Below are 19,965 nucleotides of genomic sequence, written 5' to 3'. Positions count from 1 at the left end.
ACTGACAAGACATGACCCTGTGCTGTGTGCTAATGGTATTTCACCCGGTCCCGGTAGATCGCAACGCATTCCAGACGAAATAAAGCCGATACCCTGGGCTGCCCTATATACATTGTAACACGGAATAGTAACATCATCGTCTATATTCGTGTGTTGTGATTATGAGGGGAATCTAATGTGGTCTACACTTAACAGATGGCATCGCCATGTCTCTCCAATTATTCTGATACACAAAACAGCGGAAGGTTTAGTTTATTAAAATGTCTTAATTTCATTCATTGAATGTGTGAATACATCTTTTCGGGAAAATGTTTAAAGGCAATATGCAATTCGCAGTGTGACACACTGAAATCGGTTCTTGCCTTTGTGATTACTGTTGGTAGCAACGTCGGTATCAGAATGTTGGATAAGTGAAGGTGGTGTTGAAGATGACGATCCAGTGGCGGTTTGAACTGGGGAACATTCCCCTCCTGTTGTGGGTGGTATCATGTCTTCAACTGAAGATCCAGACTCTGAAACAGACATAGCGCCTGCCGACTGTCTAAATACGACGGTTGGCTGGAAGATGGTTTTCTTCTGGGTCTTATAAGGGAATGGTTAGGTTGGTCATGCCGAAACCTCACCTGAAATTTTTCTTATCTACAGAGCCCATGTAGTAATGAATGTACACAAAATTTCAGCTGCTGATGCGCTGTGCAAGGGTGCGAAAAAATTGCTCAAATTTGGTATGTATATTTAAAATTCGCGCCACATCGCATGCGCATGACAGATGCGCGGCATTCACCGGTACATTGCAGCGGAGGGCGTAGGCCAGGAGCTGAGAGGGCAGTGAAAGATTAGTCTCCGATGAGCTAGAAGCTTAACTATTGTTGTTTACGCATAGTAGAGGTACTGAAAATGCATTCATTTATACATTATCAGTTTTAATCCCCTCGATTTCGAAACTTGATCAGGTACTCGTGGTATGCCACGCAAAACGCTGATTTGCGACCTCAGGCTTTTGTAACGCCAGCGCAGTTCTGTCTGCGCAGAACAAGCCAAGTTTGCGAACTAGAGGAATGTGCAACTAAACCTTTAATTAGACGTTTTTAAAATATTATTGCATGGATTTTAACTTGGGTGTGGTCTTTCGCACGATAAGACCGACTGCGAGTCAGGCAATGAAAATATCAGACAGAGGCCGCTGCTGGGGCCTGCACATCTGCAAGTCTTTAAGCAGAAAACATCGTCGACATTTCAATCCCGGCCAGCAACAACGCGTCTTTTAACAAAAACTGACACAAAGCAATTAGAACTGTGGACGAGTGTAATACAAACGTTACATAATAAATATTTTACGTTTTCTATTGGGGCGGTGTCGTCCTAACAGCGAACGTGATTGGAGTTGGTCGAGCAATTAAGTTCTGATTGCGATTCCCTCACACCACCCCCAACCACACACCCCTCCCCCTCCCTCACTCGATTCCACTGATTTTTTTGCAGTGATGCAAAAAGAAACTCAAGAAATATCCCGTTTACAATGTAATAAAATTCACTAAAGAGAGTTCACCAATTTCTCTTCCATTCTGTTAAACGTAATTTGACACTTTACTTACTTTAAGTAGGCGTAATAGTTTTCAAATAAAATCATCGTTATCATATAAGCACATGTTTGAAGGTAACATTTCTGTACTGTGAGCTTTTTCCGCGTGCTACACCTGCTCGGTCGATACAAGTCTCAACTAACTTACCTTCGAGTAATTAAAGTTCTAGGAATGAGAACCATCTAGCACTAACAGAATTCATGGCCCAACAAACAAAATATCTCGTTTCTCTTTAATATCTGCGTTGCTACTACTAACGCTCCTCCAGATATGGAGGGCAACTTCGAATATATTCAATAAGCAGTCGGGGACAGCCAACAAGGAGTGGGCCTCCAGCTTGGGGGTTAGGCGTGGGCTAACAATTCCTCCCCGTAAAAATAATAAATTGTTACGAGATTTTACACATGGCCTTGGACTTGGACGAAATATTTGGAACATCTTGACGTAGGTGGGAGGATAATATTAAAATGGATCTTAGATAAATAGGTTGGGGTGGTATGGACTGGATTCATCTGGCTCAGGATAGGGACTAGTGGCGGGCTCTTGTGAACACGGTAATTAACTTTCGGACTCCATAAATTGTTGGAAAATTAATGATTGGCTGATTGGTCTTTTTCTTCTAAGGAAGGACTTGGCTCCATGGAGTAAGAAAGTGATACTACCGCTATTGAAGATTGTGACGATGATGATGATTCGTCATTTGCCATTAGATATTTAAACAAAACAAATCTTGGAATACAAATAGCAGATCTCACAAACTCCAATCTGATAAATGTGGAGATGTTATTTGTTTGAATACATAGAGGTCTCCAACCTTGAACTACGAGTCTACACGAGGTCACACCCAGAACAACAACATGGAAGATGACATCCAGTGCTGTGTACAAAACTTCAGTCCGAAACCAAAGCAGTGACGTTTACACTCACACATCTTCTGTGACTTTATGATCTTAGGAATACAACCAACTGTTGTCTAGTGAAAAAATATTAGCATGTTTGAATGTCACAGTGTAACGAGCATGACGGCGAATGAAAACCAATACCTGAATGACGAAATATATGTTCAAATGTCACAAACTCACAGTTCGCTCCTGCGCACCAAACAGCGACAGTCAAATATTCCCCGTTCTTTCATAAACAATAACCGTAACATGAACAAAACAATGAGTGCATCGTATGTAAACTCTAACCACAAACACTATCATAGCTCTCACAACCATTTGTTTTTCTGCTATTTTCAGTTAAACGACCACTCAAAAACAGCATTAATATGAGCAGATTACACATATTAGTTTGATGCAAATTAACTGTCACTGACGTTTCTTTGACATGTTTTTGTTTGATTGAATTTCGTCCAGAACCACGTGGAATTTAAAAACTGAGATGTTTAATGTTATGTATAGTTGAAATGAAAACAGGGCGGATAAAACTGAAAAATAACTCAAAGTGTCCATTTATTTCTTGACTATTTTTAAACTGTAAAGGATGTTTCGTTGTAGTCGTCCAGGCAATTTTTGAAGTGGCATGACGCGTAATAAGGGTCAGCTGTTTTGCTAGACAGCTCGGAGTCAGTCAGTCTGTGAACACTTTTCCAGTTGGTAGGAAGTTCTTTTCACCCGAAGGATTGCACAGAAGTGAGTAATACGCGGACGCACATACCAACATCGTTGAGGAGAGGCCCGAAAGATATTCACAACCTGCGAATCAGAACACCAAACTCACACTTTCATCAGTATCTCATGTACGAGACATCTAGCGGTAAGAGTTTGCATCATCGCATTAACCATGCCATCTCATGATATAATATGCAATTAGATAAAACAGCTGGTACTTTGAAGAGAGTCTGTTGAAGGTCTTGAAAAAGTATTCATTTCAAATTTATTAATTGCTGACATTACACACACACACACATCATTCTGACATGGAGTCCGTCATAAAGATCTCAAGTGAAAGTAGACATCGAAGTACTGAAATCGATGAATTTGTTGAACTTCCCATTGAGGTAAGGATTCTCAACATCTGCAGTGGCATCTAATCAGTTATGCATAAGATTATGTAGTGTATGATCTTGAATCTCTTATTGTGACGTGTGCTTTAATTTTTCGTTTTTAAAAGTTGAAGCTTATGTGGTCACCTTTAAAAATATTCTACTACAACAAATTTTTGTCATTGCCTTGTTGTCATTGTTATATTATAAACTGTTTTCATATTCCAGATTATAATATACATCCTGGAGTTCCTGCCTTTGTCAGACAGAATAAGTGCCTCGCAAGTGTGTCATTTGTGGCATAATGCATCAAAATACCTCAAACTGCATAGCAATGAAGTAGTGGTATTGCAAGATGACCTCACTAGACCACTACAAGTCTTCGAAAATAGTCTTGGAACATTTCCGCATTTTGTGTTCAAAAACGTAAAACTAGGAGAAATATTAACTGAATTTTGGGATAGATTCTGTCCACAAATGCAGTCTCTTTCCATAGATAGTTGTGATATATCAGAAAAGACCTTTGTAGATATTTTATTAAAGTGCTCACATTTAGAAACTCTCAATGTGAGTGGGTGTTATAAACTTTTAAAGACAGGAAGGGTTCTGGAGCAAAAAGCTGATGTTAATCTGCTTAGTAACACTCTTGTCAAACTTAGAGAGCTAAGACTTGATTTAAGTTTAGATTTGTCAGATGCCCTTTTCAATAGATTTATGGAAATTACTTCCAATTTGGAAGATCTGTCATTGACAAGATGTCTGATCTGTTTCGATTTTGAGCTGTGTAAGGAATATTACCCTGGTAACATGTTAGACTCTGGCCACACAATGGCATCAGATAGTGTTCTGACATACGTTAATATATTACAACACATTGTGTCAAAAGCACGGAAGATTAGCAAGTTGAGGTTTGGTTTCACGGACATTGATGATGCAGCATTGTCACAACTAGCAGAAGTACCAGAACTACATCTTGAAAGACTACATCTTCAGTCTTGCCAACAGCTGAACAATGCAGGCATACTCAGACTCACAGAGTACCAACAGAGTCTAACTGAATTAGATTTAAGTCAATGTTCAGGCATTGGTGATCCTTCTCTCATAGCTATCTGTCACAACCTAAAGAACCTTTTGGTGCTCAATATAGAGGAATGCTATGCCACAACAAACAAAGGCATATCAGAACTCTGTCATCTCAAGAAATTAGTAAATTTAAACCTGTCAAAATGTGATGAGGTATCAGGTGAGGGCATTGAGAGGGGACTTTGCTCCTCTGTAAATCTGCAGTTGCAACGACTTAATCTTACTGGACTCTTCTTAGATGAGAGAACTTTGTGTCTTATAGCAGAGAACCTTCCTAGGCTTATATATCTTGACCTTGGATGCTGTTTCAATGCAGTGACAGACATGACTATTCAGGCCATTTTCCAACACCAAGTGTTGCTTCGATCCCTCAAACTGACAATGTGTGACAAAGTAACAGATGCTGGACTCACAGGGATGGGGTTGAGAACAAGAGGAGAAGAAGTTGAAAATGGTTTCTCAATTATTAGATTGAAAGGTATGCACAATATGTTAATGTTTAAATACAGATGTTTGTTTGATCATATAATTTAAGGATATCATTAGATAAACTGATATATGGTAATTATTTATTTTTCCCCTCAGGTTTGCAAGAACTAGATTTGTATGGCTGCCGGGAAGTCACAGATGTCAGCCTTAAGTATGCCTTTAGTTTTCTTGAACTTCGACGTTTAAATCTGAGTCTCTGCCAGCAGGTTGGTTTCATCAGGACATTTAATATCTCTTGCTTCTAATTGGGTTTCTTAATATCTTACCCTTTCTTCTCAAACACGAAGTCCTTCACTTTTGATAAAGTTGTACAGAAGAACAAGGGGCTTGTTAAAAATGACCATTTACATAATTTTCAATGCTATTTTTTCTTTGTACATTTTACATTCTGCTTTCAGGTAACAGATGCAGGCATCTCAGATCTGGCATCAAAGAACCCAAGCATTGAAACCCTTAAAATGAACTGTTGTCACAGAATCACAGACAGTGGCATTATTGAACTTGTGAAGCATTTGTCAAGACTGAAACATCTTCAATTGGAGGTATATGTTACTTTATATCAAGCAAGTTAACTTGGCACATAACACATGCTGATAAAGTTAATAAGCGAGAACCCAGGATTGTATTTCTGTGGTTCCTCATGATTACTTCAGATTATCAAATTATTTTAATAAACATGTTTTATAGAGAAGTCCTTCAGATCTGAAACTAAGCAAAGTATTTTCATTCATAATAAATAAAATAAATAGATCATTTTAAGAGTAGGATCTGTGATAGATCATAATGGGCTATCAAATTAAAGTTTCACAAATCCATAAAAGTATCTTCCAAATAAAAACCATATATATATATATATATATATGGAATTGTGTTTATCGTGGACAGTACACAAGCAACTGTCATATGATATGTTTACAATTTTCTTCAAACTTCTCTGGATAATTGATACATAGCAGTGTGATTATTATCTGTTGCAAGTGCTAAATAAAGGGTACGATCTCCTCCACAGGGATGCTCCAAGCTGAAAGATGCAAGTATTATAGCAATTGGACAGAGATGTAGCAATCTGAAGTTCCTGAATATAAACTACTGCTATGGCATATCTCTAGAAGAGTCAGATCGTTTGCAATTATGCCTGCAGTCCCTGTATACACTTCACACTTTTGGCGTTGCTTCGAAGAAATTTAATAAATCTAGTGTAAAGGAACGAATCTAGTACCTCCACCTCCACCAGTGCAAGAAATGTAAAGTTTTTAGAATTATTTTTCGCAATATATTCCCCATTTATGAACCCATTGAAGCCGGAGATCATCTAAATATTATTTAAGAATGCAGTCCTTACCGCAAAGAAAGAGTTAGAATTCACCATTACAAAGATCAACCGATTAATGCTGTTTAAGAAAATGATCGCATTTTACCCTGAAAATCACACGAAACCCACAAATACATAATGAAGGGTTACTGATCATTAAATCATGTGGTACATACACTTACCATTAGGCTCTTACAGTTCTGTTTCATCAAGAATTTCGGCTACTAAACATGCCTTGCGTCTCTTGTTCTTCTGCGCACTTTCACTGCGCAAGTCTCTAAGCCTTGAGCTGTTTCCTGAGTTCCTCAGTTGACAGTGAATTGGGCCGTTCGATGGGGAGGCCAAGAGCCCTGTCCCATACCAGAGATGCAAGCACTCCCAAGGCACGAGATACACCAAACAAAACTGTGTAGAAGTTCATCTCCTTCAGACCGTAATACTGAAGTAGTACACCGGAGTTGAGCGTCCACATTGGGCCACGGATTCTTGACTTTGCCTGTCTCCATGAGAATGGGAGGAACCACTTTGTACACCTGAGACACCAGCCTGAAAAGTGGGTCGTTGGGCAAATGTTTCTGTGCGAACTCCCTCTGGCAGGCGAAGCGTGGATCTGTCTTACGAAGAACAGCGTGACCGTAGCCTGGAACCACCTGTGCACTCTTTAATGTTCTGCAGATGAACTCTTTCACTGCGTCGTCTGTTGCGTTGTCTCCCAACTCTTTCTGCAGTTTCTTGAGGAATATTAACACCTCCTGATTCGCTAAACCGTGCAGAGGTCCTGCGAGGCCATTCATACCAGCTGCAAATGAGAGGTACGGATCCGACAACGCCGAGCCCACGAGGTGAACAGTGTGGGCACTCACATTGCCTCCCTCGTGATCGCTGTGGATTGTGAGGTACAATCTCATGAGTTCTGTAAATTCTGTGTTGTGATAGCCCAGCATCCGACAGAAGTTTTGCCTCCAATCCTTGCTGACGTCGATGGACCCAGCGCCCTTACCATGACGGTACGTGTTGCGGTAGATGGTCGCTGCTACGACGGGGAGCTTTGCGATTAGATCCATGACGTCTTCGTAAACATACTCCCAGTATTTCGATTTGTGTACTCCAGAGGAATATGCCCGGGCGAACTAGTGCTGTAATGGCGCAGCTGAACTGCGACATGGGATGCAGTATGGGAGGGAAGTTGTACAACAGTGTCGCCACGTGTAATGGTAGTGCTGCACGTTTCGCCCACTCCTTTGAGACTGCTTGCACCTGAGCTTGATTTGGAACTTATTTGCCCTTGCTTAAAAATGCCAGGTTTTTATTATACTTGATTAATTTTATAGATGATTTTTGAGGGGCTCGGTCGCTGTTGACCCCATCACCCATGGGCGAGAGAAAAATGTTTCCTTCCTTCGAATCCCGGCAAAGATATTTTCTGTAGTTCGGATAGCAAGCACTAGGGAAGAATAGCGCTAAAGGCAAATTCTGTTTCAGGATAAGGATTTGATTAACAAACCCGAAATTTGCCCTGAGTTCTAGAAGATGGGTTTGTAAGAAACTGTCGTATTTCCCGTTTGTAAATACTGCGCACTCTGTTCGTCATATGTAAACTCGATAATTGCGGGTTGACGTGTTTGTTTGCTTGTTCACTCAAGCCTCGTGAACGAAAATCCTGCGTGCTCTAAACCTGGCGTTATTTATCCGTAAGGCCCACAAGAGAACACGCCGTACTTCACCGACGTAACTGATTGCTGATTATATTTCTGTAAAACTTTATCTATATAATTTTTGTTGTCTGAAAAATTATTTCCCACGTGTGTAGAATCAGAAAATTTCTCTGCTTAAACTAGAACGATTAATTTAAAAACGATTTTTGGACCTGTTGGTTAGATGGAATAATACGCTACCGGTTTAGTCATACACCACATCATGTATACATTTGCCTTTTTTGGACATCATTTTCTTCTTGAGAGTGCTTCATCGTGGCTGCCTTTAAGTTTCCTGTCTTAATGCTTCCAGGTGTTTCTGTACATTTTTATTTTCCGTTGTTTTATTTAAGCTTTTAAACTCTCTTGGAGACAAACAGAACAAAGTGGCATGCACCTTGATATTTCCCATGTAACTTTTCCAAGCTTACACAGTTTTCAGGGTGAACATTTACAATTTAAGTCACGCTCTAAAGCGTAATATATTTTTTATTCACATCTAGCGCCGTAATAAACAAAATAGAAATTGCACAAAATTTACTGTTCATGCATTTGGCTACCTTGTAACTGAAATAAATCTTAGTTGACTACTTTTTGACGTAAATACGTCTATAAGGAAGGGTCATTCGGCAAAAATGTGTTACGAAAAGGAAAACGAAAAAGTGTAACTTCATTGTTATGTTACCTAGGAAACGCCATCTGTTTACTCGGCATTGTTGAGTTACATTACTGCCGTCAACAATCCGCTTTCGTTATTGAGGAAAGAGCTGAGCTGTGAATCGCTTGTAGAAGAAGTGCGTCGTGGACTAGGTAATTTTGTATGTCGTGTCCTCGAGTAAATGTGAGGTAAAATTATCGATATATTTTGTCGACATTTGACATAGGACACCAATATGTTACCACAAGTTTCACGTGTGCCCCGAATTCCGCGCCCACCAAGCATACTCAGCATTTACCTAGGAAACATTACATTACATTCATCTACCACAGACCCATCTTAAGCGTACTAATTCAAGTTAAATAAGCAAAGTCTTAATCAAACTTTATTCAATTGTAAAGCATGTATAAAGGAAATATTTAGAATAAAGCCAATATATAAACTTCCTTTCCGTATAAACGTATTTACGTCAAATTCTCCGGAACCGTGGTTCCACTGACAACTTTTCTTTTGGTTTCCTTGTCAATATTAGGTCATGCAGTTGGCCCTTTCTCATAGCTGGATCACAGAAAACTCCGTGCCGCTGTAACCACGAGATCATTTCAGATTGAACCGAATATTTAATGATTCTTTATCTGCTTTTGCACTATGGTATGGAGCGTTATCAAGTACTACCACTGCTCATCTGACCATGGTAGTCGCCACTTGCCGATCCAGCTTTATATATCAGTCCCGCACCTTGAAGGAACCCAGCACGCGATCCAGCGTGAACCATAATCAGTCTTTTCCCAGCATTTCCATCAGAGCATACCCCTTTAACTTCCATACTTTGCCAGCACTTTTTTAAAGTTAAATTGCTGTCTACCCAGCTTTCATGTAGGTAGAATATTTGTCTTCCTTTATTCCTTCATATTCACTAAATACCTCCTTCGCCAGTTTACTATGTCCGGCCTTTCAATCAAGATCTTGCGCTTACTTAGACATTTCTTCCACTTAAACCCTAAGTTATGTAACGTATTCCGTAGAGAATCAACATCCCATGGAAAGTCATTTTTTTGTTTAATTATGGGCAGTAGCTTGGGGCAGCTTGTTACTTTCTTCTGTGTTGCGTAAAATTCTTGCACAGTCCGCCTTATCACTGACATGTCAAAGGAGTCAATGGTGACATTCCTATCAGCAGGTCTAGGCCGGTGTTTCCCTGGCGTGTAAAGGTGACAGTGTGTCCTCCTCGTCGCTATCTTTTGACTCTCGCCTTACCTTCTTAATTAAAGCCTTAGATACACCCGTGTATTTGGCTGCCCTGTCTGTTGCACGGGTCAAGGGAAATTACAGCTCTTTCCGTCTTGCTTCCACATCAAACAGCTTCACTACGCTGGATATTATTTCCCGCGCTTCCTTGTGAATAGTTTTCCCCTGTTTACGTACACTCGACATCTTTAAATCACCTGTGATTGAACATAGAACATTACCACAACACCCACAGAACACAGAACAAGCGCACTTACTACACGCTAATCTCAACTGCTTGATGTTTTCAGTCTGTGTGTATTAGAATAACTCTCTGGCGTGTCAACTTCCCACCAATAGCAGCCCTCTATTCAACCAGGCAGTAAACATTCTCCCCGCACCCCGCAAGAAACTTCATCTGACCAGCAGGGTTTATCTCGTGATTTGTGGAGAGTATGTAATATGCAATTACATATATCAGCTGGTAGCAAGAAACGCCCATGTTCAAGGTCTTGAAAAAGTATTCATTTTAAATTGTTTAATTACTAACATCACACACACACATACAGCAATCTGACATGGCGTCATCAAGTGAAAGTGGACTTGAAAGTACTGAGAGCAATGAATTTGTTGAACTTCCCATTGAGGTAAGGATTCTCAACATCTGCAGTGGCATGTAATCAGTTATGCATAAGATTATGTATTTTATGATCTTAAATATTTTATTGTGACGTGTGCTTTAAGTTTTCGTTTTTAAAAGTTGAAGCTTATGTGGTCACCTCTTAAAAACATTCTACTACAAGTTTTTTTCATTACCTTGTTGTCATTGTTATATTTTAAACTGTTTTCATATTCCAGATTATAATATACATCCTGGAGTTCCTGCCCTTGTCAGACAGAATAAGTGCCTCGCAAGTGTGCCATTTGTGGCATTATGCATCAAGAAACGCCAAACTGCATAGCAATGAAGTAGTGGTATTGCGTCATGACATCAGTAGACCACTACAAGTCTTTGAAAATAGTCTTGGAACATTTCTGCATTTTGTGTTCAAAGACATACAACTATTCATGAAATTAACCAAATTTTGGGATAGATTCTGTCCACAAATGCAGTCTCTTTACATCGATAATTGTGATATATCAGAAAAGACCTTTGTAGATATTTTATTAAAGTGCTCACATTTAGAAACTCTCGTTGTGAGTGCTTGTCCTGATCTTTTAAAGTCAGGAAGGGTTCTGGAGCAGAAATCTGATGTTATTCTGCTTAGTAACACTCTTGTCAAACTTAGAGAGCTAAGACTTGATTTGAGTTCAGATTTGTCGGATGCCCTTTTCAATAGATTTATGGCAATTGCTTCCAATTTGGAAGATCTGTCATTGACAGGATGTCGGATCTGTTTCAATTTTGAGCTTTGTAAGAAATATTACCCTGGTGACATGTTAGAATCTGGCTACACAATGGCATCAGAAAGTGTTCTGACATTCATTAATATACTACAATACATTGTGTCAAAGGCACGGAAGATTAGAAAGTTGAGATTTGGTAGCACGGACATTGATGATGCAGCATTGTCACAACTAGCAGAAGTACCAGCACTACATCTTGAAACAGTTCATCTTCAGTCTTGCCGCCAGCTGAACAATGCAGGCGTACTCAGACTCACAGAGTACCAACAAAGTCTCACTGAATTACATTTAAGTAATTGTCGTGGCATTGGTGATCCTTCTCTCATAGCTATCTGTCACAACCTAAAGAACCTTTTGACGCTCAATATAGAGAAATGCTATGCCATAACAAACACAGGCATATCAGAACTCTGTCATCTCAAGAAATTAGTAAATTTAAACCTGTCAATGTGTCATCAGGTATCAGGTGAGGGCATTGAGCGGGGACTTTGCTCTTCTGTAAATCTGCAGTTGCAACGACTTAATCTTGCTGAACTCTCCTTCGGTGAGAGAACTTTGTGTCGTATAGCAGAGAACCTTCCTAAGCTTATATATCTTAACCTTAAGGGCTGTTCCAATGCAGTGACAGACATGTCTGTTCAGGCCATTTTCCAACACCAAGTTTGGCTTCGATCCCTCAAACTGAGATTGTGTCGCAAAGTAACAGATGCTGGACTCACAGGGATGGGGTTGAGAACAAGAGGAGAAGAAGTTGAAAATGGTTTCTCAATTATTAGATTGAAAGGTATGCAGAATATGTTAATATTTAAATACATACTTATGTTTGATCGTATAATTTAAGGATATCATTAGATAAACTGATATATGGTAATTATTTATTTTTCCCCTCAGGTTTGCAAGAACTAGATTTGTATGGCTGCCGGGAAGTCACAGATGTCAGCCTTAAGTATGCCTTTAGTTTTCTTGAACTTCGACATTTAATTCTGAGTTGCTGCCGGCAGGTTAGTTTCATCGGGAAATTTAATATGTTTTGCTTCTCATTGGGTTTCTTAATATCCTACCTTTTCTTCTCAAACACCAAGTCCTTCGCTTTTGATAAAGTTGCACAGAAGAACAAGGGGCTTGTTAAGAACGATCATTTACAAAATCTTCATTGCTATTTTTTCTTTGTACATTTTACATTCTGCTTTCAGGTAACAGATGCAGGCATCTCAGATCTGGCCTCAAAGAACCCAAGCATTGAAAAACTTGAAATGAACTCTTGTATCAATATCACAGACAGTGGCTTTATTGAACTTGTGAATCATTTGTCGAGACTGAAACTTCTTCGATTGGAGGTATATGTCACTTAATATCAAGCAAGTTAACTTGGCACATAACACATGCTGATAAAGTTAATAAGCAAGAACCCAGGATTATATTTCTGTGGTTCCTCATGATTACTTCAGATTATCACATTATTTTAATAAAATATGTTTTATAGAGAAGTCCTTCAGATCTGAAACTAAACAAAGTATTTTCAATCACAACAAATAAAGTAAATAAAACATTTTAAGAGTAGAATCTGTGATAGATCATAATGGGTTATCAAATTAAAGTTTCACAGTGATACATTACAAATCTCCCCATAAAAGTATCTTCCAAATAAAAACCATATAAAAATAAAGTATTTAAAAATAATTACCATTTGGGGATATAGAAAGTCCGCAGTGACAATGAATTCCAAATGAGGGAGTTTATCATAAGACAATGTGTAATTAATTGTTATACTGTGAAATATTACAATTTTGCATTTCTAATCTGCTCAGTGGTGGCGTTGTGTTTATCGTGGCCAGTACACAAGCAACTGTCATATGATATGTTTACAATTTTCTTCAAACTTCTCTGGATAATTGATACATAGCAGTGTGATTGTTATCTGTTGCAAGTGCTAAATAATGGGTACTATCTCCTCCACAGGGATGCAAGCTGACAAATGCAGGCCTTACAGCAATTAGACAGAGATGTAGCAATCTGAAGTTCATGGATATGAAGTACTGCTCTGTCATGTCTACATTGGGTCCAACCAGTCTTAAACCCTCGATTTATGACCCAAGAATCCAGCACCTTATCCCTACATTTCCAGGTCACCGAATGCCATTATGTACCATTCTGGATAACATACAAAGTAGTCTTGTGTAAAGAATTTCAGATTGCGATGTTTTACATTTTTCATACATCAGACCTGTCAGTGAATTTCCATCTTAAAACATTACCAGTTTCCTTAAACTGGTAATACCAAATTTCAATAAGAAATTATTTTATGAGCTGATGGTTTTCTACCATATCCAGGTGAAAGCTTACATTGCATTATCATAAATTATTTGTTTAAAGCAAACCAGAAGAAACACTGTTACATCTTGAACTGTTCCCATTGCACTGAGGCAGAAAGTGGCGTGAGCTTAGATTTAAGAAGCGGACTCTAGTTTTGACACCAACAAGACAGAAACTAAACTGAGATTTTCTTGACTTTTCACAACAAAAATAAAGCTTTTTATTAAATGAGTATATTTTCGCAGTGCTTACCTCAAGTATCTTTTTTTCCTAGAGCCTCAAGAGTTTCCAAAAGATTTATCTGTCAGTCCATGTCTAGAGAATACCATTGTTACACTGCAAATTAAAACCAGCAGTTATTTGTTTTCACATTTTGTTCAAATATTTTGTTTTTCTTATTCAGTGATACATATTGCTAGAAGTAGATATTTGCTGTCCCTGGCAATGATAAGTATTTGATTTAGGACACTCTTAAGGTTGTTCTCCATTTCCAGTGTAAAATGTAGGTCGGAGAAGCTATGTATTACTAATACTAGAGCAACGCGCTCCTTTCGGATCGCTTTCTCTAGAGTCCTTGTCGTTCTTTCTCGATAATTTCGCGTTTTACGTCTATCGGTTTCTGTTGATATTTAATACTTTGTTTTTCAGCATGTTTTTTTCGCTCTTCTGTTCTTGCTGGATAAGTTTTTCTGCGTATGTTCTTAATATGGTCTCGTTTATCAATGTAAGTCTTCCTTCGCTTTTCTTATATGTTAAATAAGTCTGATGTTTTAGTTTTTTTCATCGCTGTTCAGGGGCCAACTGTTCCTGGTCAGTTAACTTTCTACGTCCAACTCCACCCTTGGACATCTTCGATGTATGGTTCTATAAAGACGTATTGTTCTGTGAAAATGCTATGGGTAATAACGAAAGGGGATTGTTGACGGCAATATACCAACACAACAATGCAGAGTAAACAAATGACGTAAAAAATTTTATTGTGTGATTTGAAATAGTAAAAATGTGACACTTTTACATTTGTCGATAGATTTTCTAGATTTCGTAATGTGATTATCATCGAAGATAAGCCGTTCATCGTTATAACGTCGCCATACTTTAAAATGTCCGTCGTTTCGAATACCGTTAATGTCTACAAATTCGACCGCACTTCGCAATTTGTCTCATTCTCATTATTTCAAATGTGCATAGTCCATTTCGAGTCAATTATTTATTTCCAAAATCATGTGCTTTTGACGGTCACCTACAACAACTTCGTTTGTTTCACATACTTAGGGTTGTTGACATTCCGTACACATCTGTTTGTGTTTGATATTTCAATAAGTGTTTGAAATTTGTCGCGTTCGTCTGTGGTATGTTCATTACCAATGTTTGGATTCTATAACGTTCTTGACGTTGATGACCATTTGTACATGTTTTTGTATCCGCCGTGTGGTTTTCAAACAAGTTTTGCGTCTCTATTCGAAAATGTTGTAGATCGTTTCGGACACACTTTGGAAACCTATTCTCAAATCTGGGTTAACGTTTTAGTGTATTGAAAGGACATTATGTATATTTAGAGGCTATATGTATACGGTAGCAATCTCGGAGATCAATTGTGCAGCATTGTTGTCGCCGTTGTTGACATTGAATGTCATTTCTTTTAGACTTTCGACTAATGTAGCAGCTGAATGCAACATGTTTATTGAGGAAATCAAAAAGCCGTCAGATCCATTGACATTCTCCAGTTTCAAATGTTCGCTGGTTGGTACAAATTCACGTGTAATCGTCGTTTTATTCTGCTTCACTCTCCGTATAGGTTGTTCATTGTTTTTTTCCTTGAACTTTCACATGTTTAATAACATAATATATTAGCATTTTAAAACCTTCTGTAATGGTGATGTTATGTGTGTTCTTGGAGGAATAAACCGCGTTTGCAGATTTTACTTTGATGAGTTTTGTCTCTAAAGGCTCAATACGAATGTAGCAACAAATGTTTATAAGAAACGTAACTGGTGAAATTTAATATCACAACAAATTCCGTAACAACTTCCTTCGAGGGACACAGCATATGGCATACCCGAACATGCAACACATGTATTACCCAGGCGCTCAACACACACATGACTTACATGCGTCCTCTCCTGAATACCATCTGTACCGTCTTTTCTTGGTTGATTTGTAACCTGTTTTGTTGCGCCCAGGTTACTAGTCGCTTGAATGTTTCCTGCAAGTCACTTTTATTCGTCGAGCCTAGGGCCATATCGTCAGCATAGGTATATAGCGACGTTGCGGGTAGACATACTTTCCTGATGCCGGCCGTATGGATGTTGAATAAGAGTTTGCTTAGTGGATCCCCTTGTAATACCCCTCTGGTTTGTACGATTTCTTTTGATGTCGTTATGGTGTTGTCGATTCTGATCAGGCTGTGGGTCAGGATGTTGTGGATTAGGATGGATGTGCTTTTATCCAGTCCTATCTTTTCCAGCGAGTATCTGTCTGTTCACACTGTCAAAGGCTTTTGTGTAGTCAATGAAAATTGTGTAGTACTTCTGTTTTGGGGTTCGGAGAGCCTTCTTCATGTCGTTTAGCAGGTTTTCTATTGCTTGTAGGCAGGAGCGGACTCTTCTAAACCCAAACTGCTGTTGAGGGATTTATGGATCAGCTATGTTCGTGATTCTTTTCGTTAGTAAGGTTGTCAGCAGTTTGAATCAGCTATTTTCTAGGGCTATCCCCCTGTATGAGTTGGGATCGTCAGTGGCACTCTTGCCTTTGTATAGCATTTTGATATTCAACACTCTCCAGGGATCTGGCAGATCACCAAGTTTCAGGCACTGGTTGAAGAGGCCTTCCCAAGTTTCTATGAGTAGCGGGCAGGAGACTATTAAGTTTGTTGCATATGGGCGATTTTCTCCAGTAAGGTTCAGAATGTCTGTAAAATGTGTTTGCCAAGTCTCCATCTGGTACTTTCCTTTATCTCAGCGCCACGAAAGGGTCAGTGATGGCTGCTGCTGCTAGTTTCAGTCCTTCATTTTCCATATAAGTGTTCCTTTCATCCTTAAGAAGGATTTTGTACTGGTTCCTTGCCATCAAGTATGTCGCTAAGTCTTGGGAGAGTCCTGACAGTTTTGCTTGGTGTAAGGCTTGTAGAGTAATCTGTCTTTTTCTGTAACAGTGCACATCGAAGCATGGCTTTGCTTGACAGGGATTATTGCGGATTGGAGTAGCTGTTGTATCTGTTGAGTTGCTTTTGTAACACTGCTCTGTATGGCTAATTGAATTGACTCCAATTCCTCTCTTGCTTCTGCTAGGACTTGCAAATCAAGCTTTCTCGATACTTTTGTGGCTCTGTTCTGATGGACTGACATTGCATTAGCCTGCATGTCGAAGGTAGCTATTATTACTGGATCTTCAGGATGTATTAGTGATGTTGCACTCATTACTGTTGCTATTATTATTTCTATGTCTGTATGGGGTTTCAAGTACATGGCTAGGATGTTTACAGTGTCTGTCTTAACTAAGGTGTAGTTATCATCGCTGTGTCTGAGGGTCACCTGGCCTAACTTACGATCGGTATAGCAAGATATTCCCCCGTAGGGTCTTCCCTCGTTTCTCTGTTGTACTAGAGTGTGTGCTGAGTATTTCCCTGGAAGCTCTATTGGGTCTGTAGTCATTGTATCTGTCAGTATGTAATAGTTTTGTATCTGCAATAATGATGTCCATCAAGGCTGGTGAAATATTGAAAGTTGCAAGGAATGTATTTTGACAATATGTGTACTCCAAAATGGAGTCTGGAATACACTACCCACTCTTTGTAATTTTATAAATTAATTAAATCTGCTATACTTAGATCCATATTGGTGACATTAAAAATTCAAACCCAATAAAAATGGAATTGAAGTTCTCATCTATAAGCAGTAGATGTCAACCATTGTTTTTCTGGGATATTTTACAATCTAGGAGTGGTTTCGTTCACTGTAAAGAGCCGATCTTTGCATTACATGGCATCTGCTTCATATAATGACAGGTATCTGACTTGAATCCTTCCCTAGTACCAGTTATTATTTTTTCTCATCCTCAGCCCAATAATGTGCCACATGCAATTGCTGTTTAATGCAAAGCACCATTTTTATGAATTGGCAGTCTTTCATTGATGCTGCATAACCTCTTCAGTTGATGCAGCAGTGAAGCTGATTTTGGAGTGTTGTGTCTGACATGACTAGTTTTAGTTACTTTAGATGCTCTATACAGAATAAATTCAAAGATTCCATTTAAGATGAAATAAGTTCAATCAGAAGTTGACAAATCTGCTAATGTGAATATAGCACCAAAATCTTGGTTATGATGTTATAGAGTGATATATATTCTTTAAGTAGGACTTGACTGTTCAGTATGGGGAATTGTGCATACTTATTGATATTTCTCATACATCAAATACACACTTTTGTAAACATTAGTGGAATTTTATCTTCGCATCGCTTCTGTTGTCAGAGTAATTAAACACCAATATTCTTGCATTTTGGTAAAATAATCATTGTATAACAATATTACGTAATGTGTAGGTATGTTTATTAGCTACTGCGTCCCGCTGAATTTAACTTGTATTTGCAGTGGTCATCTGGGATAATTTCATTGTTTCAGCTGTACACTCACCCAGTACCCACAGTATCGATTTTCCGTATGTTCGTAGGTGGCAGAAAAGTATTAAGAGATTCACATTTTGCTAAAGGGCCTACATGGCACATAGAGGGACAACTTTACTCCGTTTTTTAAGCGATGTATAAATTATTTTAGCGCTGAACGCTGTATAAACTGCAACAAGCAAATAAGCTAAGGCTGTAATACGTTATTAGGTGAACTCTGGTCATACTCTCTAAACACGTAAGATACCTGACCTGTTAAGGATGTTTACATCTTATACGTTGGTCACATTGTATGAGGGAAATAAACATAAAAGCATCATTTTTGAAATTAAGTTTGTGACAGGTATACGTATTGTGTGTATTACAGACGAATTTGAAATCTGCGAATCGAAATATAGTGTAGTCAAGTATTCTCATTATTTTTCAATTGTATCTATACATCCTTCTACCGGATCGCAGTTTGTTTTCTCGAATGAATTAAAGAATTATGTTAGAATGGACGATGCAATAAGCAAAAAGGTCCGATTCGGCTGTGGCAGAAGGAGTGTCCTGAGGTCTCCGATTTAAGGTTTGCTCTTTGTGGTATTTAAGATAGTTTAAACGAATCTGTATGGTTGAAGGTTTAAGAAATTTCACATTTAAACTGTTTCTTATGAAGGCATCCTGAATTTAATAATAGCTGAACAGTTGTCATAGGAAGTTGAGGTTATATTAAGCCGAGCAAAACTAATAAATTAATGTAAAACATTTCTGTGAAGTGAAAAGTGAGGATCAATATATCATATTGATTTAAAGTGTGACACATTTTTAAACATGTTACGAATTTTTGAAGCAAGCTTTCCTGATGACACAGTTAACAGTAACAAGCTAATGGGAATTTTAAAGGCATGTAACATACCCAGTCAACTTATTGTAGCAATTTATAACATTTATAAAAAAATCAACCTCATTGCAATAAAAATGGAATCTGATCTCTCAGAATTGGAATTGTTAAGATTAACTTTGAGATGGCTGGTAATTTCATGTGGTGCTCAGTTAAACATAGAATATGGTGTGAGTGTGCAGTAACATTGTTTGCAGTGCTGATAGAAGTTTTGTTTAATTCTCTTTGTGACATGGCTGAAAACAATGATTCTTGTTGTCTGTGGAGATGATTCAGTATGTATGGCTCCTTTTTCTTTCAGTATTGCTGTGGCCCCTCCTGTGACTTCTTGGCCAACATATTTGTTGATACTTTACAATTTCTTTGAAAAAAACAGTTTTATTTTCCTCTTGCTTTACTGTTATTTCACAAGGCATCCCTGCACTCCCTGCCATAACTCAGTTTGTAGCAGTTGTTTGGCTATGGTGCAGGCGTCTCAGGTTTGATTCTCCATCAGGCTTTTACAATCATCATGTCTACAGTGGCTTTGGGGACTCAAATTTAATTAATTTTCTTATGTGTTTGCAAATTTTCTTTCTCTGTTCTTTCATTAAAATTCAAGAATGAGAGGTGTACACTTGGTTTCTCAGTGTGAAAGGTCAAAAATACACCAGTATTTTATAACAGTGAAGCTTTATATGATGCACTGTGAGGATAAACTTACGTAGTTA

General features: G+C 38.5%; 1 protein-coding gene and 2 pseudogenes across 2 annotated transcripts; 2 read left to right on the top strand and 1 right to left on the bottom strand.

Annotated features, from left to right (window-relative positions):
• Positions 1-3,116: 3,116 nt before the first annotated feature.
• LOC110840964 (uncharacterized) lies at positions 3,117-9,252 on the top strand (annotated as a pseudogene). Its single transcript, XR_015533707.1, has 5 exons — positions 3,117-3,585; positions 3,799-5,131; positions 5,239-5,348; positions 5,541-5,684; positions 6,152-9,252. The product of XR_015533707.1 is annotated as an uncharacterized LOC110840964 (transcript).
• Positions 5,492-7,729, bottom strand: LOC110830891 (putative citrate synthase 2, mitochondrial pseudogene; annotated as a pseudogene).
• On the top strand, positions 7,727-13,985 carry LOC147874763 (uncharacterized). Its single transcript, XM_087343223.1, has 5 exons — positions 7,727-10,680; positions 10,892-12,224; positions 12,332-12,441; positions 12,634-12,777; positions 13,400-13,985. Exons 1-5 carry the CDS (start codon positions 10,612-10,614, stop codon positions 13,619-13,621), a joined length of 1,878 nt encoding a protein of 625 aa, XP_087199349.1. The 5' UTR covers positions 7,727-10,611; the 3' UTR covers positions 13,622-13,985.
• Positions 13,986-19,965: the final 5,980 nt, after the last annotated feature.

This window comes from Zootermopsis nevadensis, unplaced genomic scaffold (assembly GCF_977971745.1).
Source record: "Zootermopsis nevadensis isolate Lab colony 2312 unplaced genomic scaffold, Znev_1.0 Znev_ptg000005l, whole genome shotgun sequence".
In the NCBI taxonomy this organism is placed as follows: Eukaryota; Metazoa; Arthropoda; class Insecta; order Blattodea; family Termopsidae; genus Zootermopsis; species Zootermopsis nevadensis.
The sequence above is the reverse complement of the archived record's forward strand: the minus strand, read 5'-3'. Positions and strand labels throughout refer to the sequence as shown.

Excerpts from the sequence above, each read along its gene's own strand:
- LOC147874763 (XM_087343223.1), top strand. The coding sequence starts at position 10,612 with ATGGCGTCATCAAGTGAAAGTGGACTTGAAAGTACTGAGAGCAATGAA. Across the intron at positions 10,681-10,891 it reads TTGTTGAACTTCCCATTGAG|ATTATAATATACATCCTGGA; the intron begins GTAAGGATTCTC and ends TTCATATTCCAG. Across the intron at positions 12,442-12,633 it reads TTCTGAGTTGCTGCCGGCAG|GTAACAGATGCAGGCATCTC; the intron begins GTTAGTTTCATC and ends TTCTGCTTTCAG.